Below are 26,802 nucleotides of genomic sequence, written 5' to 3' on the forward strand. Positions count from 1 at the left end.
ACAGCCAGTTTTCCACAGCCGGTAAGCAAAATCTGAAAGTCTTGAATTTCATATAGACTACATTAATTGTAATGGGAGAACAAAACCAGGATAAAGATAGAAAATTTGAAACTATGTTTTCATAACATATAATTTTGTTCATTCTCTTTCACACGTAAGCTCAGTGTCATGACACAATCCTCAACCCTGTTTCACAGTGTAATCATAGAGATGGGGTGAATATACAATACAGTAGTAGCTGTATTAATTAACTGAAATGTCATAAATAGTCTAGAATAAAACAGTGAACAGAGAAGCTAACCCCTTCTCCCTGTTAGCTGTCCTTGGTTACGACAGCATCAGTGGGGTTGGCTGTGCAGAGTTTACCAAGCCCCAGAGAGGTAGGTCTGAGCTGACAGAGGGGAGGAAGCAGGCTGAGGTCTGGGCAAGAAGTCCTCTTGGTTTGGGTTTTCCTGTGTATATTTTCATGAAGGTCTTCTGCCTTAGTACAGATGTATGCTAGATTAGTGTTCACCAGGGCAGATGGAATGCTCATGATTCCTGCATGTATTTTGCATTCAGAAGACTTTGATGGAGTCTGTATCATGGTACAAGATGAATGCTGGGTCATGTTCAGTCATACAGGTGATGGTGCTTTCACTGCTGCTGGAATCTCCCTAAATATTAGAGATGGCCCATTTCAAGAATGATAATCTCCCTCCTGCTACAAATCAGAAGTGCTTGAATATGAAGTCAGTATCTAAGGCAGTAGTTTTCACACCTTTAAGTTTATCACTACCCTCTGTTCCTGCATGTGCAAAGAGCTGTTGTTTGAGTTTACCTTCCTTCTCCCCTGTGCTTGGGGAAAGCAGGGCCTCTGGGAAGAGGAAATGAAACACAGGCCAGCCTATGATGCCTGAAGAATTGCCATGTTGCCAGTTCCAGTTTCAGCTTTGCTCTCAACAGTCTTGTGGGAAAGGAGGAGGTGTGCTTGGAGGGGGAGACAGCCCCATCCCACAGGCTGGTCACTGCTGCGTGTGCTGTGTTCAAACCCAAAACCTGCCTGGGGTTTTGCCTAGTGACTCCAAGAAAACGTTCCTCTTCTGTGTGTCTGCCAAATAGAGAAGAACACTTAGATAGCGAGCAGGTTAGGAAGCAAGGACGGAGGGAGGGAAATGGAGAAGATGACAGAATATTTTTCTAGCTTCATGCTTTCCACATAATAAATTTTATATACTTAAGTTTTGGAAATATTTTCCCTGTTTGGGAGCAGTTTGTCTAAAGCATTTGGCTGGGGAGAGCATTAGTGGAGGATGTTCGAAAGTGGTGTTTGTCTACTGATGTACTAAATAAATATCACAGAATTTAATCCAACCCCCTGCAATGAGCAGAGACATCTTCAAATAGATCAAGTTGCTCAAAGCCCCATCCAACCTGACCTCGGGTGTTTCCACGGGTGGGGCATCTACCACCTCTCTGGGCAACCTGTTCTGGTGTTTTACCACCCTGATTGTAGAAGATGTCTGTCTTATATCTAGTCTATTTATATAGTGCATTTACCTTTATAATTTGGATAATGATATTATGTATTCCATGATAATGTTATATATTCCATTATTCCAATGTATTATGTATTCCAGTATTACTCTGGGCTAATAAACCTATTAGTTATTGAATCATCACATTTTACTGCTTGTGCTAGTTGATATTTTAAGGCAGGGGATGTAATTTACAGGTAAGTCCTGCCCTCACATATTAAACAGTTGGGCTGTGACCAGGATGTGGTCCTTACCAGTGGAAAGTGGAAGGAATGTTGCTGCACTGTTCAGGCAAGAAGTGATGTAAATAGATAATCATTAGGTCTTCTCTAGCCAAGAGGGAGTTCCCCTGCAACATTAATTTTTTTCTTGAAGAACCAAGAGGACTGGACTAACTTCTGCTTTGAAAATAATTTACAGAAGCATTAAATTTTTGGTCAATTTTTTTACTTCATTAGGTTTTTTTTTTTTGGGAAGTAAATTTTAATGTAAGATTTGTAATTGTTTTCTTTTTGAAAAATGTCTGTCAAAAATGGCTTGACTATTATTCTGTGTTTCCTGCAACTAGGCAGATTGTTTTACAGGGTCACATATATCACTGGTTTCATGTCCAAGCTGATACCAAATTTGTATTTCTTGAAGGGAATTAGGTAGTAGTAACTCCGGCATCCACAAAATACTGAGATGTAGTCTTTGTTATACGCCAAAAGCTTTTTGATTTTTCTGTATGCAGTCTGTGGGTTCCACAAAGTGAATATAATGTTTTACCCAGTGAGATAAAATGTTTTTCTCTGTCTCTGGTCAGACATCACTGATGATGAGTGCTGAGTGCTGGGCCATCTCCAGTATGCTTCTCTGTGCAGGAGGTTTGCTGCTTCCTAATTTACTTAGTACTTATTGCTTGGTAATAATGTACTTGAACTTTTCTAGATCTTTCTCAAAATCAGTCTTGCAGCATTAATATTGGAAGATATTATGTAGCCCACAATATTTTTTAAGAACTTTAAGGCCTGTATGTTCATTTAAAATGAACAAAACACTGCACAATGTGTCTGTTTGCAAGGGGTTGTAGTGAGTTAGTTTTTCATCCTTACAGGACGGGATGTAAAACTTGTATTTGATCGCAAAGGTGAATGACCTTAGTCTTATTGTTTTCAGTTATTGTTCATTTCATTAGATCACTGCACAGCCTGTCTCCTTTAAACTTCTTTGAACTAGAGACCCGGTGACAGCAGAACAGAAGTATTTTGTTTTGTAAACCTTCCTCAAACATTAGCAATGATTTAAGGCATATATGGTGCTCACTTGCTTGTTCTTTAGCTACCTTAGTTCTTAGATCCTTGTTCTCATGAGCTGTAATTCACTCATGATTACAGGTTAAAAATAGGAAAATTAAAAATAGTACTGGTCTCCAAAAGACATACAGTTGTTGCCACACTTTACAAGCTCATTCTTAAAGACTTAGCAGGTAAAAGAAACTCCTGCCTATCTTGTGAAGAGACTAAATGAAGGCTGAACATATTCATTTTATCTGTGCACTATCTGTGCAATGAACTCTCACCCTGATTAAGGTTTTATCCTGAAGCATGGCTAATAGCATTGCAGCCAAAAGGACCTGTTCTTTCTATCTCTGGTTAGCTGAAATGACTTACTGCTCTGTCCTTCAGTAGTAACAAATTCTTGGGCAAAACGGGATTGACCTGCAGCTCTGAAAGAGGTGGCAAATTGTGGCTAGAAGTTTTAACCATCTACTTGCTCATAAAAGGGAAGTACTTATTTCTTAGTTTGAGTGCGTTACAGACAGGGAGATCTGAAAGATCAGAGGAACTGCCAGGTCTAAACCCTGTAGTACCATCAGACAAAGCTCTGCATGTCTACAGTGTGGTAGGCTGGGCCTTGCATGTGATTAGTTGGACTTCAATATTTGTGTACTGTTTTCACATCCTCGATTTTCTGAGTACTTTGAGGAACTAATCATTTAAGTCAAAAGTAAAAGTACTTGAAAATAATTCTATGGTAAACTTTACAATCAGTAAATCTATTGCATGGCTTTACAGTGAGATCTACACAAGTCAGATTCACACATTTCAATATAGGTTGTGAGCTGTTAATGCTTTGATGGGGTAGTAATGACCTGTGTGTAAAAGCTGTGGAGTTGCCCTGATGTTGTAATGCTGCCAGTAGCTGACTGAGCTGGACCCACTGACTTCAAATGTGAGTTGTGTTTGTGTGGAGTAGAGAAGAATGTGGTGTGCATGTTTTTCGTTTAAAGACTGAGTGACTTTTGCAGTTGTGGATTGTGTCTTCCATGTATAGAAACAAAATTCTGAATTTCCACAAATGTAGTGTGAGCACTGATATCCTGAAACCATTTGGTAAGTTACATGTCTGTGAAAAGATGCAATTAAATTCTGAGCCACTTGATAAGTCCATGAGTAATTCGGGGCATTTTTCAAGCATAAGTCCTACAGAAATTATTTTAAACTATGATACAGCTTTCAGCATACTTGAAAGCCTGCCCAGTTTATGTTCAGCTACAGTTAAAAACAGTTTCCTGAAGAAAAACTTCCTCACGTGAGGAAAATGTTTTCATCTTACCCGTGAGGAGTCAGTCTCTGTAATTATGTTTCTGAACCTAACTGAAAAGTCACCGATATAAAAACCACATTTCAGATTTGCAAATGTGCAGCCATGAAGACTTACAGGGGACAGCTACTGTGACTATAACTGAGGCAGGCTACTAAAATGTTATTTTCCATTTTCCTTTTCTTAAAGGGCAGTATTTAGTGTGTGTTTGTTGACACTGTTGTCATTTAATTAACACTTGTCATGGTTTAACCCCAGCCGGCAACTCAGCCCCACACAGTTGCTCACTCACTCCCCGCAGGTGGAATGGGGAAGAGAATCAGAAGGGTAAAAGTGAGAAAACTCGTGGGTTGAGATCAAGACAGTTTAATAGGTAAAGCAAAAGCCGCGTGTGCAAGCAAAACAAAACAAGGCATGCGTTCACCCTTTCCCATTGGCAGGCAGGTGCTCAGCCATCTCCAGGAAAGCCGGGCTCCATCACGTGTAATGGTGACTTGGGAAGGCAATCACTCCGAATGTCCCCCCGCTTCCCTCTTCTTCCCCCAGCTTTACATTCTGAGCATGGTGCTGTATGGTGTGGGATATCCCTGGGGTCAGCTCTCCTGGCTGCGTCCTCTCCTGACTTCTTGTGCACCCCCAGCCTGCTCACTGATGGGATGGGGTGAGAGGCAGAAAAGGCCTTGACTCTGTAAGCACTGCTCAACAGGAACTAAACCATCCCTATTTTCATCACAAATCCAAAACATAGCCCCTTACTAGCTGTTGTGAAGAAAATTAACTCTATCCCAGCCAAAACCAGCACAACACTTTACTTTTTATGAGAAAAGTTAAAAGCAAAAATGTCAAAGTCACACATTCCAAATACCTCCTTTGATGCCAGAGTCGGGTACCTTCACTGCCTAACTAATTTTTCAAAATGGGGTATAAACTTTGCGATCAGTTGAAGACAAGGCAGAGGCCAGTGGTGTGGGGAGCGGAAATGGGGCAGAAGACACTTTTGCAAGGTGAGTGTAGGTTCAGCACCTTGCTCAAATGTGCTGCTGAGGTTACTGGGTAAGCACCTAGAGACCCAGAAACGTCTCAGTGTATTAATATATAGCAGGAAGGGCTGGCAAGTCAGTATTTAACTCTTAAAATTGACAGTGGTCAAGCACTCAATATTACCAGTCTTTGGCTGGAAGTAGTTGGCTTTCCAGGGGTATATACCTGTTTCAGTGTAGTGTTTTTTTGCCTTGTGTTCATTTGCTATTTGCTGAAGTAGCAACTGTTTGAAACTGCGGTGGCAATTTAGGAAGGCATGTTAGTGGGTAAAGTGGAGTAAAGAAGTCAAAGGTGCTGGATTGTTAGTTTTCGATATGATTTTGTAAATACATTTTCCTTTGCTTTTATGACAAGACTAAGAGTGTGGTTGCATTCTGCAGTAAGCTTTCTGTGGAAGAGTTAGAGTAAGAACAGACTTAAGGGTCCTGTAGAAGTTTCTTTCACTATTCCTTTGAGCAAAAAAAAAAAACCCGTGGACTACATGATTTTCATAAAAGTGTACTTTCAAGTATTTTCTACAGTGGTACCTTCATTTGTATATTGTCTTTAATCTGACAGGTTTTAAGTGCCAGAGAAGTTAGTGAGCGTTCCTTAGTTTCACTTTTTTTATGAAGTTGCTTCAACGTGTTTTGTCCTTGTTCTTTCTTTTGATTACTGATGCTGGGAAAATACTGTAACTCCCTTCTTCCCCCCCTTTTCCATGGCACCTTGCTCTTCCTGCTCCTGCTGGCGGGTGCTCCACTTTGATCCCCCAAACCTGGGAGCTGAAGACCACTGTCGCACTCAGATCTTCCTGACAGCAGTGCCTCCCGTTCCTACTGCACCTCTGGCACTTCATGTATGAAACTGTTAACAAGCGAGCTTTAATATGATATACAGAAGTCTTTTTTTTGCAAGAAGTAATCTTTTTATGTGAATGCTGTTTTTTTCATCAGATGATTTAATCTGTGAAAACGCTTGGGTTGCACATTATGGTTCATCTCTTGTTTTGTTTCCAAATCACTGTTGTAGTAATAAAATACTATATTGATACAAAAGCATCATTATAATTACTGTTGCTGGTTTCTGTCAAATTATTTTAAGTATGTAGCAGATTTTTGTCTTTGAACAATAGCAGTATTATAAACTTGGTTTAGAGAACTAATTTTTTGTTGCTGAAAACTATTTATTCTAACAAAGTCAATTCTGCAGATTTGCTTAAATGTGTGTTTATAAAGCTGTTCCCTGAGATAATGATACATCATTTCAGCTTTATTAATTGCATTCTCGTGTTCATGTAAGGAAAACAATCTGGAACTTCTTTTTTTTCCAGACAAGAAAGAAGAACTGTCTGCAATAAGCTTTGCTTTGCTGCCTTTCTTTTCCTCACTGTGTTTCTTCCCCGCCCCCATAACTCCTGGCCCCAGTCTCTTTCTTTCCTCTGCACTGACAGCTTTTTTCCAATTTATATCTTTATGGCATCAGAGAAAATATAGCTGGAGGGATACTGAGCAGTCATCTACACCATTCTTCTGTCCCAAGACATGACCAACTCTGCTTGGCAGCCTTTTTGTCTGTCCTGCTCCGTAAAACCCACAGGGATGAAGATTCCTCCTCTCCAGGCAGAATATTGGACTACTTAATTAATCTGTTTCATTTTACTGTAGCTGTGTTTTTCTGTCTGAAATTATTCTCTGTTGCTGTCAAGAGAATTACCTGATATGATTTTTCTCAGCATGTGTTTGTAATTTCTGTTCCATTACCAGGTTGATTGTGTGCTAATTAGTTTATCCTGTTGTATTTTTGTGTGATATCTATAATCTGCAATCTTAATGATAGTGAAGAGTATTTTTAGAGCGTATTTAACTACTGAGTTTTTGGGAAAGTTACCACTCAGAAAGCTTTCTCTTTATTTTTTCATAATTCCAAATGCACTACATCTCTAATCTACTCTGTCATGACAGATAGTACTTTTATATTTTCTTAGATTTGTTACAGAAGTTAAAATGTGTTAGAAGTGGTTTTTCTAAAAATATGGATGACATACTTCATGAAGTTATGTCTATAGGAATAGATTTTTGGAGAGGAATTACTGTGAGGATATGCATGTGTTTTCCTCTTTTAGTATGTATGCCTGCATCTTTTGTATGGAGCAGTTCTAGACTGCAACATTTTGAATGTTTTTGCCATTGCACTTTTCCCTTTGTATCAAGTATACTGTACTCTTAAGTTTTAGTCCCTCAACAAACCTTTCCATGTTTATCTCTCTTCTGACTTGTACCAAGAGTTGCATCTGCAACTGGAGGACTGTGGTTCTCAGGGGCTTAACTGGTTCTTTCTGAATCTTATTATAAAAAGCTTTCTTTTAAAATATGTATGGACAGACTTACATGATCACAAATGATGCAAAAATAGTCAAAAAAGTCAAATTTTACAAGTTATGTCTAGCAAGGTGTGCATGAACTGCAGCCTTGCAGCAGTGTGAAATTCACACCTGGGAGATGCACTTTCCAGTGCTGTGGGATACTTAGCAAAGGAATTTTCAAGTGTTACTGGCACATGCCAAGACGTACTTCTGTAAGAAACCTCTGTCCTGGATGCAGTAGGCATAGGAAGAAAGTGGTGCTTGTACGTGCATATATCTATTCACACATGCAACAATATATACATGAACACACAAACTATTTTACGTGTGCACTTAACAACTTCCTCTTACTACTACATTTACTTAGAATTGGCGCAAAGCATTTGTCCCCAAAAGTCTGTTAGAAAAAAAGAACGAGGAGGAGCTCAGTAGTTCCTCAGCTGACTATAGCAACAGCTATTTCTGAGTGATTCTCATCCTCTCACCCATAAAATCAGCATAAAATTGACCTAACATTGCCAGATCAGATGGGGTATCTGGAACGTAATCCTCAGGGAAAAGAAAATTCAGTCTTTGTAAATCTGAAGATAAAGTGCATAAACTTGCAGAATCGGATTATACTTTCTCTTTTTATTTCTAAATCAGTACCCTTTTGTTTCTTCCTTTGCAGCGCTTGTGAGAAGTTGCAACAAAGATATGTCAGATGCTGCCTGAGCCTAGCTCCAAAAGCAGAAACAAACATAATCTTCTGAAAAAAGCCCAATCCCTGACTTGGATAATTATCATAAAATCCCAAGGCTTTTTATAGGTGTTAGGGTTTGGTTTCAGAGAGTGAAGGCATAAAAAAAGTATAGTAACTTTTCTTTTTGAAGTACAAGTCACATCAGATTTTCTTTCTTAATAAATGTATGACAAGTACCTACTAAAATAACCCGTTAAAAGCCAGTAATAACAACTGCAAAACCCAGCTCAAAGCAGTTGGACGGGTCTTGGAGGCATATAATTTTTGCTGAATGTAGCACTGAATGTTTTTCTTGAATTGAGTTAGGAATATTTTTGTAAATGTTGGCACTTTTTTGTTTTCATGAGGAGTATTAAGAGTATTATTCTGCCTGTTCAGATCTTATGAATTTAACTATCCTCTCCTGATATAAATATCCTCTCCTGATATAAATATCCTTTCATGATATGAAAATAAATGTTGTTATACCTGTAGTTGGGTGAACTGGAATTTACTTTAGAGTTGTATTTATCATTTTAAGTGAGACCAGAGTAGTACGAGAGCCTCCTAATACGAAGTGAAGGTAGCAAGCTGAGCAGGACACTTAAATTATTGTTGCAGGTTTTATATCTGTTAGCGTATTCAGGGCACCAAAAGAAGTTAATGGAGCTGTTGATCTTGTTGCAGGAAGGTAAAGGGTGCTCCTGTGAAATGCTGTTCAGCTCTGTTGGCGCCTCACTGAGGTGTGAATTTTACCCATTTTTTGATCCCAAACCCCAAGTTACCTAGAGCCATGTTTTGCTTAATTCTGAGATTGTACTTTGCTCCTGATTGTGACCTTTTAAAATTATGCTTTTAAAAGGTTTTGCTATTGCGATTTGCTTCCTTTTTTGAAGCCTGACAGTTATACTTCCACTAAGAACAGTGAAAGAAAGAAATTACATTTCTTTCTGATTTCGAGGTTTATACATTAAACATTTTACAAAGTATCAGAAAACGCTGTGATTTTTGTTACTGTGTTGCTAAAGCATTCAATATACTTAAATGTTTCTCTTGTAACTGTACTTCACATCTGCCAAAATAATCTGCCCAGTTTCATTGCTACGAAGGGGTGAGCTTGCTGAGTCTGCCCCTCCCTGGCGGTGCTCTATCAGCTTGCCTTACTGCAGAATGGTCCCTGCACCTAGTCGCAGGCAATAGCTCTTGAGTTTTGCAATAAAAGCAACTATAAATGGTAGAGCAAGACTTGGGAAGTTCTGAACGAGAAATAGGCGATAAGAAACGGAACTAGAGGAAGCTAGTAACCAGCTTGTATTTCATGAGGTCTAGCAAATGCGTAAGGCTGGATTGCTGCCACGTGAAGCAGTCCTGCTTTCTTCTCACCACGACTCTCCATTCCCTGTTTCTTCTTCCTTTTTTCTGGCACAAAACCAATGCTTTGGGGAACTTATCTAGTTGATGCTGGCCTGAAAAATTCCACACAGTTGGTTTGATCATGTTCGGTTCCCTCACTTGGTCCAGTGTGTAGCTGTGAAGGAGTCTGCACCAGCAGGAGAGACACAATGGTACAGGATCACCAACAAGTAGCTGGCAGTGGGAGTGCAGTGGGATTGCTTGTTTACAGAGTAATTTATGCTTGAAATGTATGTGGACATACAGCCTTGGATTTGTAAGGTCTTTTAAGGTATTTTTTGGATTCCACACAGTTTCCAGTGGTTTTTAGCAAGTAATTTATGAATTACTTATCAACATTAGATACTTGTTACCATGCTTGCTTGTCCATGAATTTATCAGAGATCACTGTTGGTATATAATGACTTTCTTTTTCATGATACTAGGTTGAAATAAACATAAGAGACCCCTTACAGTATAGGCACTGAGATATTTAAACTCCTCTTGTATCTGGTCATTACACAGTTGTGTTTGTGATTTAAATACACATGGGGAAAAAAAGGTCTCTGTTTTAGGTAACTGTACTTATTGACTCTCATATTTTTATAAACATAGTATCTTATCTCGTTTCATGTCTGCCTCCGAAAGTTCTTGCTCTCCATAGTAGATGGAGGAAGATTTCTTGTGCAAAGTACATACATTTTCATAAATAATAACTGCAGAACTCTCCCCAGATGTTCCTAGGAGCAAAAATGTGCATGTCCAATAAGAAGAGTCCAGTGGCCACATTTTTATTTAAAATCTCAATTGGATTTGAATTAGATGAAAATTAGGTCTAAATTAGGTTGAGTTGATTGACAAGTTGAATTTTGCAACATGTTTGAAATGTATGTTCCACTGTTGGTTTAACATCTGGCCTGGGGTGAAGGAGGAATGCTGGCTTTGGTCTCCAGCTCCTTGTGAGTGGGCCAGCGGCAGCAGCTGCGTGTTGAATAGTAGGATTTGAAATCAGCAGCTGGAATGAAAATACCATCAATGGCGTTTCCCTTCTATTAAAGCTTCAATTTGCAGCAGCAAACATACGTGGGAGGATGAAGAAGAGTAGAAACCTCTGTACTTTGCCAAAAGTGGAGAACCGTCTGGTTGTGATGTAAAACATAGCAATAACACGGAAGTTTATGATTTATCAGACAGTGCTAGCATTAGAGACTGAAGTGGAAATGTGAATACGTTTCCAAGATGTTGGCTCCTCAGAAGGAATCCCAGCAGCTCCTGAGGTAGCCAAGAGGTTGCAGTTCTCATCAGGCAGTGTCCTGCAGTGTGTTTCTCCACTTGTTTTACTGCTCACTGGCACCCAGAGCTGTTGTTGGCCACAGCAGGCAGATCTGCCTGACGTTGGCTAGGGCACGAGCAGGAACTGGAGAGCTCTCCCTCTAGTCCAGGCTTTGGTGCCGACCTGGGTCTCCCTTGGAGGAAGATGGGAAATTTAACTTTTAGCACATGGACAAATGCTGCTGCTAATCTGTTACGCAGAAGCGCTGTGAAGCTTCATGGGTGTTTGTGATACAGTTTAACAGTAGCACCTCGGGAAGGTTTTGTGTCACAGGAGATACAAAAAGCTTTGGGGGGGATAAAGTGTATAATTCTGGTTTTGTTGAAAGGTTATGGTTCAGGTGGTTGTGTTAGATGTCTTCAAAATAATGTTAATTGTAGACTAATATATAGTCTAAATAACACTGATTATTTTGATAATTAACACTTTATAATAGGTTAATGAAAACTTTAAGATATTATTGAAATTCTAATTTTAAGTGGCTCTGAACAGAAAATACTCAAACATGCTGGCTTTTCTAAACTATTCCTTGAGAGTGCTGGTTACGTTGGTGCTATCTTTAAAATCACAAATGACAGTTTTCTGTACTTCATAGAGATCTTTGTTTTCCCCTTCTTATCATTCTACATCTTTTTTTCCTTGTATGGAAAGAGGTCTTTTATCATTTTATTAATTAAATTAAAATGTGAAAATTTAACATGTGCTTAAAAAATGAAGCACTCAAAGGTTAAAAAGAAAGAGTTGAATATGAAAATAGTTCGGTACATTATAACCTCCTACTGTATGTAAAACAATAAACATGCAGTTTCATAAATACGAAATAAGTCTTTTTAATAAACCAGTATCTTCCGTAGTTTTTAGATACATTTTTGCACTTGCCTCAAAGCTTGACGCTAAGCTGACCCTCTCTTTAATATTAATGTACTCTGACTGTAATACTCTGTTCCTTTGCCTCTGATTAATGCTGTCTGTCAATTATTTACAGATCCAGTGGTACTGTGGAAGTTCCCGGAGGACTTTGGAGACCAGGTTGGAAACATGAGATTGAACTTTTTTTTATGTTAGAATAATAATAAAAAAGCTCTCCTATTCAGCTGTGGGGAAGCAGATGCTAATGATAGCAGGGAGGAAGTCTTCACCCAACTGGTGGCTTGGTGATTAGAATGCCTTTGTGACAGGAATATGCGATAGCAGTTGTAGAGCACTGTATATCATACTAATTCTCTGTATCACCTTATTTTTGATACAAAGTATTTTAAAAGCTGTTTCTGTTGGAAGTGTGGGAAGTGTTGGGGTTTTATCTGTTGTAGGATTGAATATGTCGAAAATTTATCAACAAAACTTTGCCAAACATTGATTTTATAAATCGTGTTAACAAAAAACAGCAGAACAAAAAAGTTGAAGAGCTGCGTTTGTATGTCCTTTTACTGTCAGAACCTGTGTGTTCCTTTAATCCTTTACAATGCAAAATTTTGTATATTTATTTAATATTTTAGAGATACCCTATTTATTTGCTTGGAAAAAAAAAAAAATCCTCAGACCCTTATAAGAGACAATGATCTAAACTTGCTGATTTTGAAAGCATGAAAATCCTAGTTTCTCTCTATAATTAATCCTCAAAGGAAAGTTTATACATACAGGGCTGATGGATTATTTCACTGTTTGTAGCGATAGCAAAGCTAGTAATTAGTGTGATGTGGGTTTTTTTTCCCCTAGACTATTTTATTAAAGTTATTAATGTTAAAATTTAATGAAACTATTACATTTTATTATTTCAGCAACTTTTAGATGAGTTTCTTCCATGGTAATATTTTTATTTTCAAAACCAAAAATCCCTAAAACCACTAAATAGGATAAATATCTCTGACTCAATGTCTGTCTTTGCTCTTCTTTTTAGACTGATTCTGAGTCAAACATATTCTTCATTGGTAATATCACTACAGTGGATGATCTGGAAATATTTTTGTACAGTAGGTCTTGATAAATTGTTGATTTTTTTTTTTTAAATCAATAATACAAGATTCTATAAAGATAGCTATAAGGTGATTCAGGATGAAAGGAATAAATATACAAACATAGAAGGTAGGACGTCTGGTTAGGGAATAGCATCAGTCAGAAACATGTGCAGCTTATAAGATAGTGATAAATGGTACATGAGCAAAGTGTGCTGTTATATGTTCTTAGCCAGACATCCAGCAAGTTTTGGTAATTTTCCTGGCTGCAGAATTATCATCTCCATTGTAATTTAAATTCTTTTTTTTTTCTAGTTTGTTTTGTTCTTTTTCTTTTCCTTAAGAAAGACTTGATCTTAAAAAGGAAAAAAAAAAAGAAATTATGTATGAAGAAAAATGTGAGCTTATTCAGTAAGTTGAAGGTTATTCAAAGAACAGCTGGTGCAGAAAAATGATTAGAAGATGAAACCCACTAAAGACTGGAGGGAAATCATACAAAGATGCAGTAGATGTACCTAATCTATAAAAACCTGAGTCCTCAGGCAGCTCTCTGCCTTTGGGCTCTGAAAAACCTCTGCCTGTACATTGTGTCTCAGCAGTGTAGGGAATCTAAGGTTTCAGGTAAATTGCTTGTGTTCCTGGAAAATGGTATGTTTTAATCCTCATCCTTGCAAGGGAAAGTTTCCTGTTAGAACCACTGGATTTGAACAGAATATGTAGCAGGTTCTATAGCAAACCCCTGAGCCAAGCAGTCAAGTGAAATCAGCAGAAGCCTTCTGTGCGCATGTGTGTGTGCATGTTGAACCAGTAGTTTTGGATTGGAGACCTGAATATCTACAAGATTTAATTTTTTTAAAAAATGAGATCTTGCTAAAACTATCAAGGCTATTTTCAATGAAAGTTTGTGAGGAGAATATTAAAAGAAAAATAAAAAGAATATTCTCCATCCTATTTTCCAGTCATTTCTATTTTAAATGTAAAATGTGTGAGTGAGTTTTTGGATGTATCCCAAAGAATCATCTTTCCTAAAATCTAAGGGCTGTCTGTTTGCACAGTGATGTGATAACAGTGGGCAAAATATTTTCCTCTCTTCATGAATTTCTCTACAGTTTATCATGTCACCTTTTTGTTGCTTTCATAATGCAAAGAAAACTTGTCTAAGCCATTTTGATATATTCCTCATCTTTCTCACATTCATCCTCTCAGTATGTCTGAACTTTCCAATACTTACTCATTCCTAATCCTCTCTCTTATTCTTGTGGCCTGCCATGTTCTTTTACGTTGGGCAGTATTCTTCTTTTAGTCTCTTTTTTTCTTAAATGTTGACTTTCCAAAATCTTGTTTTGGAAAACATCCCATCTGTTTTGGATGGGATGTAGAAACTACAGATGATTGGGAAAAAGAAAATATTAGTGATTTGTTGTAATCACTTACTTGCATGCAGTCTATTAAGTAAAGGAAATACTAAGGCGCAGTTTTGGTACCACAAAAGAATTTGCAAGATCCATTGTTTATTTTCTTATCTGCCAAGACTGCAGGGAAACCACTTATTTTCTATCTGGTAATTCTTCATATGCCAGAATAAGAAGGAAAAGGGAAAAACATGGTATGGGAAAAGAAAAAAAAAAAAAAAAAAGTAATGCTTCAAGACAGGAAATGAAAAATACCTTGCCAGGAGTGTTTCAGAAAGTTGTGGGTTTTTTTTTTTTGTCGTTGTTGGTTTTTGTTTTTTGTTATGGTGGAAGTAATTAACTTTTTAGTGACTCTCAAAACTATAAATTACACAATGAACTCAATGCTGGGTAGGATTCTAAGTACAAAGAACCACACTACCATTTCAAAGAAAATCTTAATTAGAAGTACTCCAAAAGCCAAAAGAACCAATCTGAGCCATCATAGAGTTACAATTTACTGTTACACTGGCATTAATGCTATAAACATGAGTTTGACAATGTTGAAAAAGTGCTGAATAATCTCAGCACTGTAGAAAAAATGTGAAGATTCCTGATTTGAGCATATATAGCTCTTCTGTGGTTGTCCTCACAAGCTCACATTTGGGTGAGGAATGGGTCATAGTCATTTGATGGAATATTTTTAAAATTTAAAATATATTTTGAATGTATATGCCTACAGGTCCTGTCTTGCAGTATGTACAAAACTGCCCTTGTGTGCTCAATGAAATTTTAATGATAAAAGATGCATATGCTTTTAATCTTGAAATTCCTATTTTGTTTACTCAGACTGGTTAGACTAGAGTTTAATTTCAGCCTTTCAAACGGAAGCCTATACAGAGAAAATAATAATGCTATGATATCTGGAAAAAGAACCCCAGTAGTTTTTAAAAATATTTAAGTGCTTTAGAGAACTAACCCAAACAAAGCCACTACTTTTGCTTCCAAAATTAAATACTTCATTAACTGTTGAAAAAGAAAATGTGTGTCTCTGAAGACATTAATGTCACCCAGCAGAACTGAGATCTGCTGACTCTGGCTGTTGCCTCATGGCAGTGGAGCCAGTGGCAAAGCCCTATTGATGTCAGATGTGTCCAGATGCCTCTGGTATGCCTCTGTTGGTAGCTGTTCTGGAAATAAAAACACTCAAGCTCCCAGTGACTTCACTGGGTTGAAACGTTCCTGGGAAGAGGAATAGATTTGGCACAAGGAGGGACGAGAGCACAGTGCTAAAGGCACCAGCAGGTTTAAGTGGCTCTGCCAGAGGCAGTGTTGCTTTCTGTGTTGTCTTAACCTTTGAAGCATGTGAAGTCTAACATTTCTTACAAAGTTAGTAATTACAACTATTTTGGATATTATTTTTAGCAGTGTAAGAATTCAGTTGCTTTTTAATCTGACTGCTTATTGGCCCAAAGTGACTTGGATCTGCAGTAGGTCCCAGAGTATATGATGTATAGAAAAACTGATCCACGGAATAATTCTTACTCTTCTCCCTTCTCATCACATAATAATTTCATTCTTTAGTTTGCTGGTGAAAAACATCTCACAGAGAGATGATACAAATAGCTAATATGGCAAGAGATGGTCTTACCAGAAGCCACTTTAGTATATGAAATATGACAAGGGGTTGTTGACTGAAGGTGTGGGTTAAGACAGAATTGAGACTCTGCATTAGATTTTTAGTTGTGTTACAGATTTCATCCTATCTTCTCTCACAGTCTGCTTTCTAAGGCAAGCAGACTAAATCTGCTTTTTTATGTCAGGCTATTCCCAAACCCTGCAGATAATAAACCAGTAAGGGATATGGCATCCCATGTGAGGAATCTCTACTGTTTTCTATGAAGTTACTGTACCAGCCTTTATGTTATTATCTCATAATTCATATCACAGCATCTGGTTTTTAGTTTTAATGTATCACATTATACAATAGTCATCACTGAATTGTGAGCAGTAAACTTTACTCCTTATGCTGTAATGACCCAACTGCTAAAGCCTGATATTATACATGTAAATCTATCAGATTTATGTGAAAATATTTGTATACGTAAAAATATATAGATATGTATGCATGTGTGTAAACATCAGTTGTTTAAGGGATAAATCCTATGAAGTACTAATGTGATAGCCTTCCCTCAGCAAAGCACTAATTACGCATTTTACTTTCGATGTGTGTGTCAACTATTGAAATTTAAGCCTGGCTTGAATGAATGTCTGCTTGGAGTCAAAGTGCTCAGTTTCTTGCAGGATGGAATATTTAATTGCATGGATGTGGCAGCAATTATATAAATGAGGTCAATATGAAAGAGGTTATATTATTTTTTTAAAAGATTTAAATAATAGCACAAGTTTTATTAAAAGAAAAAAATGATCTCAAGAAGCAAGCTAAAGTCTGGTGTCTGGGTCAAAATAATGTGTGGAAGCCAGTTGTGACGATTTTGTGTTCCTTGGTGCTCTCCTAAGAGAGCAGCAGGAACCCAGGAGGTACTAGACTGTTTACACTCTCTTCAAGGCTGCAGGCATGCTGTTAGGGGATGCATCTCACCGCTTTCTGCATTTGATGGCTTTGTTCTTTTATTCTGATGAGGGATTAAATACATGTTTCAAATGTTTATGCTAACTAGATAGGTGCTTGCTTTGGTGTTTTTGTTTTTATCAGTAAATCTTAAAAAGGGTTTTGGGATTTTGTTGCTTGTGTATTAATGTTTGATTAGTATTTAGGTACATTGGTATGAGAAAGAAGGAATCAATCTAATGAGATTACTAATTTTCAGAAGTATTTTTGTCTAAATGTTACATATTATTGTTTAGTCTAAGGATATTTTGGAACTTGAATCCCTGTGTAACTTTGAGGAAAACAACCCAGCTGAGATGCTGGCAACTTTGTGCATTGCAAGTGAGCTTTATCAGGTTAAGATAGTTTCCTGTGATTTCCTAGCACTTAGTGTTTGAAATACATATTGCTTTTATTGAAGAATACTGTGTATGTAAGGAAGCAGTGCTTTCTATCTATGCAAATCACAGTCAATAGACAGTTGGCAGGAAAACCTTCAGAGGTATATTTATAGTTGCTAACTGCACTGTGTAAATGGAAAAGATCTGTCTGGTCTTGATAAATATTCTGTGAATTAACTGCCCACCTAGACATGCTGGGAACACCCAGGGTCACTGAGACCCTTACATCGTTTGAGATGTAAATATTCCAAGATGCATCCTCATTTTTTTTTTTAATTCATCCCAACAGAGACAGAATAAATCTTTATTTTGCGACTTCCATTTTTAAAATCATAAAAGCCCAATATTGAAAACTTTCAACTTTCATGAAATTTTGAGGACAGGTGGCAATGTCAAGGATGCTTGTTTTCAGGATTGTGGCAGTTTTGTTTTATAGAGATTTTAAGTAAAAAATGTTGAACTTGATCAGCATATGGTACTGGCTAGCCTCATCTCTACCAGCTCTTTTGTTATCTTGTTATTGTTATAGGTCTTAATGACAGTTGTAAGCCATAGTTCTGGATGCAGGGGTTAGTCCACCCTGGGGAGGAGAGGGAGAAACACCAGTGTGGATTATGGAAATATGAATTGATCTAAAAAGCAGCTCTCTTGTAACAGAATGGGACTCAAAGACAGACTGGGGAGAAGCTGGTGAAAAGACGATGGAATATGATGTGAAAATGATCATTTGAATGCTTTCCTTTTCATTCCCAGCTGCTGTGTTCTGGTGAAAAGGCATGCATTTGTATATCTTAAGGCTGGGTGAAAAAGGGCCAGATGAATGGAATTACTTGTTAGATATGTTTTCATTTTGAGTCAGATAAATTATGTGCATTTTAATAGACTGTATGCATATGTTAGCCATTTTTTTTTATCATACAGCTGTGATATTGGGGGACTATATTTTGTAGAAATGTTCTTTTCTCTGTTTGCTTAAATAAGTACAGTATTAATATTTGACTGTCCTTCAGATATTGTGTATCAGCCTACTGAAAATAACTGCTAGTGATTTGGCTTATTCCTACAGCCTTCAGCGATGTGCCAAACCAAAGAAGAAAAAATTAACTGATGGCTGAAACAGTGATGACAATCATTTGGAATATCTTCCAGAAAGACTGCCAAATTGTCATGTGTGATGTCGTTGTTGATTGACCTCAACTGCCCTCAGAATATTCCAGTCTAATGTCATCTAATTCCTTATTCTGTTCTACCGTATACTTTCTCATCTACTTGTTTAGTACCCTCCACCACTTTAGTCTTCAATATATTGCCTCTGTTTTACTTTCAGTGTTGCTCTTGTGTCTCAGGCTTACTGCTGCTATTTGAGGAATATCCTAACTATTTTAGCCTCTTACTATGTTTGCTACTGGATGTAATATTCCTGAGCCCTATATTTGATTCTTGACTCTTGCTCTGCCTTTCCTGATGATAGTTTTCTGCAGAACTGGGAGAGCATTTGAGGCACATTGGTTCACTGTTACTGCTACAGGTATTTGAAGTGTCACCTCAAATAATTTGCTTATGTTTTGCTAAATAAAATAACTTTCGTTTACATATTACTTATGTTAGGAAATGTCATAATCCAAGTATGATGGAATCAAGGAATCAGGGTACTCTAGTGCCAAAGAACAAGACTTGATGGTACTGAGATCAGGAACACAAGTGGCAGAGGACTTTGCCAGAAGCAAGAGCAAGGCAAGGGTGGTTAGTGGGCTGCAGCTGGAGGGGTCTGGACTATGTGGTTTGGTATCTTGAATGAAGAATAAGTGAAATTGAAGCAGCTCCAGGCAGGTCATCAGGAAGGGAAATATATTAATCCATGAGTGTGGCATTGCTCTTCTCCCACACATGAGAGTATAATTATTTCTGGGACTCATTACTTCTACAGAAGTTTTCAAGGCATTGTAAACTACTTGGCTAGTAGACTGGTTGCTTCTTCCCTAAGTAGAAGTGTTGAGTTACTGTTTTTTGTGTGAGTCAGTTTCTGTCTGCAATCATTAATAAAAGTACTAGCAGTAACAAAATATCCACATCTGAGCAATAACCTGTCTCTGAGGTTACAGTGCATGCTTATCTCTGTCCTTCTCTAGATACTAATGGCCACTAGTAGAGAAAACATACTGGGCTAGTGCCAGACTCAGTGCATCAGTTATTGAATTCTAGACTGAAGTCAGGCAGAGGGAAGACATTTTCCCATTTATAGAGTAATTCTACTGTAGGAATAGGATTTGTATTAATTTTCAGTAAGTGCAGTGAATACTTGGGTTAGATTTAAGAGTGTCTTCCCTGAACGTGGGCAGTTTCATTCTTCTGGATCAAAATGAATCAGCTGAAAACCTTCCTGGCTGTAGCTGCTGCCTGACTTGCTGGTGGAAGCTGCCTCCCTCTCCTCTCAGCTGTTCAGAGTTGGCTTATGCTATATTGGAGGTCTAATCAAAGCTGATGGTCTTTGTGCTGAAGTTGCTGGCAGATGCTCCCATGCAGAAACACCAACCTGAAATGGTTGCAGAGTAACAGGCTCAGCCGTAGGCAAAGTGAATGTACATTGCGTGTCTCCTTGTGAAAAAATACATGTAATTGTATGTCCATTGCGTTTTATTTTTTGTGATAGTCGTCTGTCTGCATCTGGTAGCACAAGAGATATGTTAGCACTTTAAGATTATGCATGTTTGCTTCTTCCCTGTACCTCTTTGGTCTTGGAGCTGTTTCATCTCCCATTTTTCAACACTGTTGGTAATATCTGAATTTAGCACTGAAAAACTATTACAAGTGATTCTTGTTGAGCTATGTTATGGTAGGGCTTAGAATTTGACCTATGCTGCCTGTAAAACAATAAATAACTGTTTCCTTCATAAAAATATCACAAATAATTGTAATTATGAAACAATAATCCTAGCAGGTTCCTTAGAAGCTGATTTCCTTTCTCAGTTCCTTTTTCTTTTGACTATAGGTTCTTCTAGCTTGAGAAACTCAGCCCACACGTGTAATTGGTTTCACTACCCTTTACAAAGTAATGTGTTTCCCCGACTTCCCCTACTACTGACACAGCCATGCGATCCAGCATACTCCCTCATAGGACTGCACATTTAGAGGTGGATGAGCCCAGGCAAGGGTTTTGCTTTTGGACTGTCTCACCTTATTTATCTGCATAAGTCACTCTCTGCTACAGTTATTTTCTCTTGGTGTGGCACGCAAATTGTTCATTAGCTTATGTGATACTTAATTTATTAACTACTTTTAAGTTTCTGAGTTGCCAGCAAAATCAGGATTTCATCGTGGCATATGCTATACAGTCATTCAAATTGGTGGAAAGCTCTGGTTTTGGAAGAGGATCACCTAGCATTTTAAGACATAGTTTCACTCCCCAGCCTGAGCAGACTAATTCTTGCATGTAAGCATTCTGCAGATGTGGTGCCGACCTTTCTGTGCATATCAGTACTGGGTATTTACTGGGCAGACAAATTGTTCAGTAGAAGCTTTCTAGGCAAGGAATGACATCCTACTATTTACAGACAGTCTCTTTTTCAGGACTTGTCTTTTAGGTAACTAATGCAGTCTTGTTATTTATACTTAGGATTTAGTTCATAAAAAGGAGCAATTTTGTATGTCACGCTCAGGCTGCTGTTCCTAATTTGATTTAGTCACAATGTTTGCTTGCTTCCTTCTGCTTCTGAAATATTCCTGGGTGAAAGTGTAATGGTTAGAAAACTGAGGCAGTCAGGAAGTGTAAAGGGGTATTTCAAACAAGGCAGAGTTTTTTTGTTTGTTTGTATTTTACCTTTCAGCCTGCAAAAACATGTTTTATGGAAAAATCCGGACTTTTTACTGATGATGCTAAGAGGAGATTTGAAAGAGCTTAAGTAGTTGTCAAAAATGTGTACTGGTTGTGCATCCAAAAGTCTGGCAACCTCTGATCACCTGTATTGAAAAGACAATGTGGTGCTGTGTGCGGATAGCAACCGTTATCTAATTTATAAAGTAAATGCATTTAGCTGGTTTCTTTCTTCTGCCTCAGAAACAGTCTTTTCCTTTTCTTGTGTCTGACCTTTCACTCTGGTTTCCTGGTTGCTACGTGTTGTGGGTCTTCTGCCTTGGCTACTTCCATCAAAATTGCAGTTGCTTTTTTTTGTTTGTTTCTTTTATAATTAGTACTATGCATAGTTTGAAGTGTCCAGTGAAATGCTAGAATTTATGGAGGAAAAAAAATATCTGGAATATACTTGGAACAAAATATGCTTGGAGTTGAAAAGACTCTGAGATATATCAAGTGTCATAAAGAGTGGAGTTTGTCATGCCTGAAATTTTATGACTTTTTCAGTATATTTTATTTTTATGGAAATGTGGCTATTTATTATTTGTAGTATAGTTTTAATTTTCTTTTTAAAAATTTCTTTCCTTGATGATCAAGAAGAAAATCTTGCAAGTAAGAGCCTTTTGACCTGAATGTCAACTAAGGCCTACACGTGATATTCCTTCATACTGTTTTGTAGACGTTTTTGAGACTGCAAACTTCACTTTAAAGCAATATATTGAATAGAGGTAGAGTTTGGTATGTTGCAAACAGGCTAATTTCTGTCCTGAGTTATCAGAGTATTCCAAGGTGGAATGAAAAAACTAACAGGTAAAACAAGTAAGTAAGGACCAATTTTAATATGTGCGCTTTTTTTTTTTTTATGGTGGCTATTTTTTCTCCACTGGAGAAACAGCATCTGAACAGGATGTGCTGGAGATTCTTGGTGTTTCTGCCAAAGAGGCATCTTAACTGGTGTTGTAAGCAGTGGGAAATTTTAAGACATCTCGAGTGAAGCAAATAGTGCTGCCCTCTTAGCTATGCAGGATGACACGTGGATTTTAACCTGGCCTTCAAAACTTAAATATTTGAATTTTGCAAGTGGTGTCTACATTACCTCTAGTTTAAGACAATTTCTCTGCTGAGTTTCCAGATAATGTTAGAAATGCTGTAATTGAAAGTGTATATTAATAAAAAGTCACTTTTTCCCTACTGCATGATGATAGAAAATTGGTGTCATACTCAGTGTCTTTTTTTGTACTAAATGTAATGAACTTTCTTAAAGATATTAAATATTCTACTACCTTAAAAGTTAAATGTTGCCCACATAGTAATCTCAAAAGTAGAGACAGAAGAGCATATTTCCTGTTTTCCCAGCTCTCTGATATTGCCTGTGGAATAATGGTCTCCCTGACTGAGTCAGGGAAGTAAGGGGAAACTATTTATCGGTGCATGGGATACAAATATTATATGCTTGGTGAAGTATTATTTATCTTGGTTTTGTTTGCCTTGCCAGTAATAGGGGCAGGTGGTAACATTTCAAGCTACACTTATTCTAATGGGAACTTCCTTTGGGAAGAAGGGCATTGTCAATGTTTATGTTTTTATTATGAGTTCCAGGAAAGTTGAGGGTTTTTTAAGCAGGTAAATTAACCTGTGCTGAACTTCATATTGTTTTAGCTATTCTGCTATTTGTAACTGAGCTTGTTATTTTAAAGTGAATTTTGGGTCCCTGTATGCTATGCTGGACACAACTGTGGCTGAAATATGCTTTATTTTTAACTGGTTACGTGGTGATATTCAGGGACAATTAAACAGAGATGCCAACATTTTATAACTTAGTAAAAATGTTTGAACTTACGCTGTGGTTGTTTAGGAAGCCTTATTCTTCAGTCTTGAAGGACAGTGAGATTAACAGTGCCTTTTAAAGTACTCAGCGTTAATTAATAGATTTGTTCTTTTCTCCTTGGAAGGTGCCTTTGAAAGATGCCCTAAAAGCATACTCCCTGGGACACCAGCCTTAGTCTGCCGTACAGGGCAAGAGCGTCCTGTAGTGTGTCTCCAGCTGAAGTGTACCACACCCTGCTCATGTCACTGTTCCAGTCATTAATTATCTTTCATTTATTTTTGTCTATATTTAATATACTCTTAGTTCTAAAGTGATATTGCAGCAATTGTCTACAAGTTCAGTAGCAGATACAGCTGACCTTCAGGTCTCCACTGCCATCTCTATGATAGCTACTTGTTTATGTTATTTTGCTTCTCTAGGACCTCTTGTTGTCTAGAGTCTTTCTGTCCTGCTACCTCATCTGTCTTCATGATTTAACTGTGCCCTTATTGCTCTGAAAAGCACAGAGCAGCTAAACTAAGCTACCAAAAATCTTCAGCAGCCTGTCTGGCACGAACAGGTAGGTGAACCAACCTTTTCTTCCTTCCATCCTCCCCTGAGACACATAACTGAGAAGTGGACAAGTGGAAAAGAGACAGGGAGCAGGAACAAGAGAAATTACCTCTAACTGGAATTCTGTAAGTGATCTCCTCATTTGCAGGTATTCAGCTCCTCATTCATTTTAGACCACAAATATTTCTCTGAATAAGCTTTAGAAAGATGAAAACATGACACTTTTTTAGAGAGTGAGTGTTCTTCTAAAAGGCTTGGTGTTTAAGTGTCATGAGCAACCTGATTCTTCTGAATGTCAGTCATAGGCTGTAGGGCCTTCCAGTTGTAGTTTACACATGAGCCAACTAAATGAGGATCAAAAATTGTTCTCAGCAGAATTTGTGTTCTGTGGATCAAAACAATCTACAATTGCAGGAATGTACATGTAGCTCAGCTTAGTTGAGTTTTAATCTTTTTTGAATCCATTAGTGACAACTTCTACTACACGGATAAGAATCACCTTCCCCTTAATATGTTTGTCAGGGGTGTATGAACTCTTGCATGTCAGCTGTACTGGGATAGAATTAGGTGTCAGAAAACACAGTGCTATCCACAATTTACTCTGAAAATTGTGAGATGAAAAGAGCAAGTCTATTTTGAGGAAGCTGCTATTGCACAAATTTTCTTTTTTATCTTCTGGGAATAGAAATATTGCAACAGGTAGAGCTTAGAATCTATGGGTCTGTGTTTTGCCACCCACACAGCACTGAAACTCCCATGTCACACAGTTGTGTTACCTCTACTTTTTTATGTCGCAACTGCATTCATCCTCTGGTGTTACACTGCAAATGAAATGGTGCTATGTGCAAGTGACTTTCGTGGGACTACCCCATAAGTATGACCAGAAAGCAAATTAATAATTGCTATTAAATATTAATATTTATCTGAAACAATTTCAGACAATTCTTCATGATTTGCCTTTAGACTTAGAGGAAAATTTGAAATATCCAAAAACGAAAACACAGAAAGTTAACTACTGGTTGTGTTTCCTTCCAGTGTACAAAGTGGAACTCATTGCAAAGTCTGGAAAACTGTTTTAACAATTCATAAAGGTTGCAGAAAGGCGTTGGTTGTGTTGCAGAGAGCTTGTTAGAATCATGTAGTTGTATGCTTCTGCTTTCCAGTCTCCTTCACAAGTAGACTTGAACTCCTGAAGATTCTAAAATATTTAAAACTGGAGATTTCTGACTTTAAAAAAAAGAAAAGTCATGTAATTTAGTCGTTCATTCTTGCAGCAATGAAGTTCTGTAACCTTAAGATACACTTTTATTTATGTATTTATTTATTTAGTTCTTAAGAGCTTTGCATCTCCACCCTAAACCATTTGCATTTAATTTCTGTATTCTTCTTTACTTTAAGTGTTCAGAAAGCAGCTGATTATTTTTTTTACCCTACAGAACTAGTAGATAATCACTGAATGATGCATTTTGGAGAGAGACACATAGAGGTTAAAAATAGTTGTGCAGGCCTGTTAATGACTTCCATACTTTAGACCTTTAGATTTCAGTGCATGTAATCTAAGATTAATTTTTTTTATTTTTCAGACCATTTGAGCCTTTCTTTATTGTAGCTACAATTTTCTGATAAGATTTTTAGCAGAAGTAAGAGCTAAGTCTTTGAAATATAACTACTGCTGCTAGCTTCACATGGGTCCCTGCTGTGGGTGTGCGCGGCTTCAGAGGAAGGGAAACGAAAAGTCAGTGGCGAGGACAGAGCTTGTCTTTTCATCAGCTTTATGAGGCAGCATTAGAATTTCACCTTCGTTGAGCCATAACGATGAATGGCTCAACGCTGCAAGATGCTAAGCAGCCTGGCTTTGATTTAAGAATGAACCTGAATCTGTGCTTAACTGTAAGCATTTAAATATTCTCACTGAAGTCACTGGTTTGAGTCAGAAATATCTGTCATGACAGTCTTAAATCTCAAGTAGATCTCTTGTTTGTATGTTTGGACTGGCACAGGGTGACTGAAAACTAGGGTAAGGAATGATGAAGTAGAGTCCCCTTCGAGGAAAGATCAGAGAGTAACTTGGGTTAAAAGTGAAGAAGAGAGGACATTGGAGCTGGAGATTAGCGTAGGGAAAACTGGTAAGAAGAACCAAAAGAGAGACCTGCAGTCAGCTGTTTCAAGAGGAGACATTTAAAGAGCAGTTAGTAGGGAGAGGAAGTTCTAGCAGGAAGAAAATAAGAGTTTTGAAGGACAATTAGAAGAAATACTAAAATAGAATAGCAAGTAGCTTTTCAAGAAGGGAAGAAAAAGGAGACTTTAATAAAGGAGATATGACACAGATAAAAGACTGACAAAAAAGAGAATTTTCCCTTTCAGTGAAAGGGGCAGGGAAAAGGACTTCACAAAAATCAGGCAGAGAAATTAGAGAAGGACAAAAGCTAGAAAGATATTGTTACTGAGAAAGAAAACAGTTCAAGAAGTAAGGATAATGGGGGAAGTGCAAAAGTGTTTTGTAACTAGTTGAATGACCGTTTATTTGTGCTCCCATAATTGATATTTCTTTGGCTGATTTCTGCCTCAAAAACAGTAAAGAGATGAGGATAGATAGATAGTTATTTGAGTGCTAGTTTATATTATTTTTCTCGTAACCTGGTCTGGATTATGTAATTAAATGATTCAAATTATCATGGTTACTATCTATTTCATTTAGGCCATTTCTTCCCTGGGTATCCTTACGTGTCTCTGGAATGGACACGGTGTGACTGTGCCTGTGTAAGGCTGTACCCTTTCTTCTCCAGAGGTGCTCTTTCCATGTGTAGAATGGACCTGGGGGAGAACGTACCTGCTTGCTTGAGGAACAGTCTTATGCTGCAGATAAATACAGAAATAGTTGGAATGTAACAGGACTCTCTTTTAAAAAACAGTGTCTAAACTGCTTTTGATGAAGTGGTTCAGCTATCTGGATATTTCTATCAGGGAAGATTTTCAATCCTTTCACAGGGATGCACTTGTTAAAAAACAGGTTATTTTCCTCCCCACTTAAATGCAAACTGCAGAATATGTTATAATCAGATTAAAAATGCTGGAGTGAACATCCATCTAACCTCAGAAATTAATCAGCTTAAGCTTCTCTACTTAAATATTTCAGTAGTATAATATTAAAGTGATGAACTTTATTTCTGTCAATTCATCAAGTCATCAGGACTCGTCTACACAGAAAAAGGTAACTCTGTGAAATGTGTAAGTGAAAAAAACCTACTCATACCTGTGTAGAGATACGTTAATAAGCTAATTC

At 37.6% G+C, this 26,802-nt stretch overlaps 1 protein-coding gene across 3 annotated transcripts in view; it reads left to right on the forward strand.

The window, feature by feature from the left end:
• DENND1B (DENN domain containing 1B) overlaps positions 1 to 26,802 on the forward strand; it is a 170,715-nt gene that overhangs the window by 33,404 nt on the left and 110,509 nt on the right. For all 3 annotated transcript variants that reach the window (XM_074832741.1, XM_074832742.1, XM_074832743.1), the window contains exon 3: positions 11,920 to 11,963. In XM_074832741.1, the coding sequence (XP_074688842.1) occupies positions 11,920 to 11,963 (44 nt within the window). The remainder of the gene's footprint in view (positions 1 to 11,919; positions 11,964 to 26,802) is intronic.

The sequence above is a fragment of the Strix aluco genome, chromosome 8 (genome assembly GCF_031877795.1).
Source record: "Strix aluco isolate bStrAlu1 chromosome 8, bStrAlu1.hap1, whole genome shotgun sequence".
NCBI classification, from domain to species: Eukaryota; Metazoa; Chordata; class Aves; order Strigiformes; family Strigidae; genus Strix; species Strix aluco.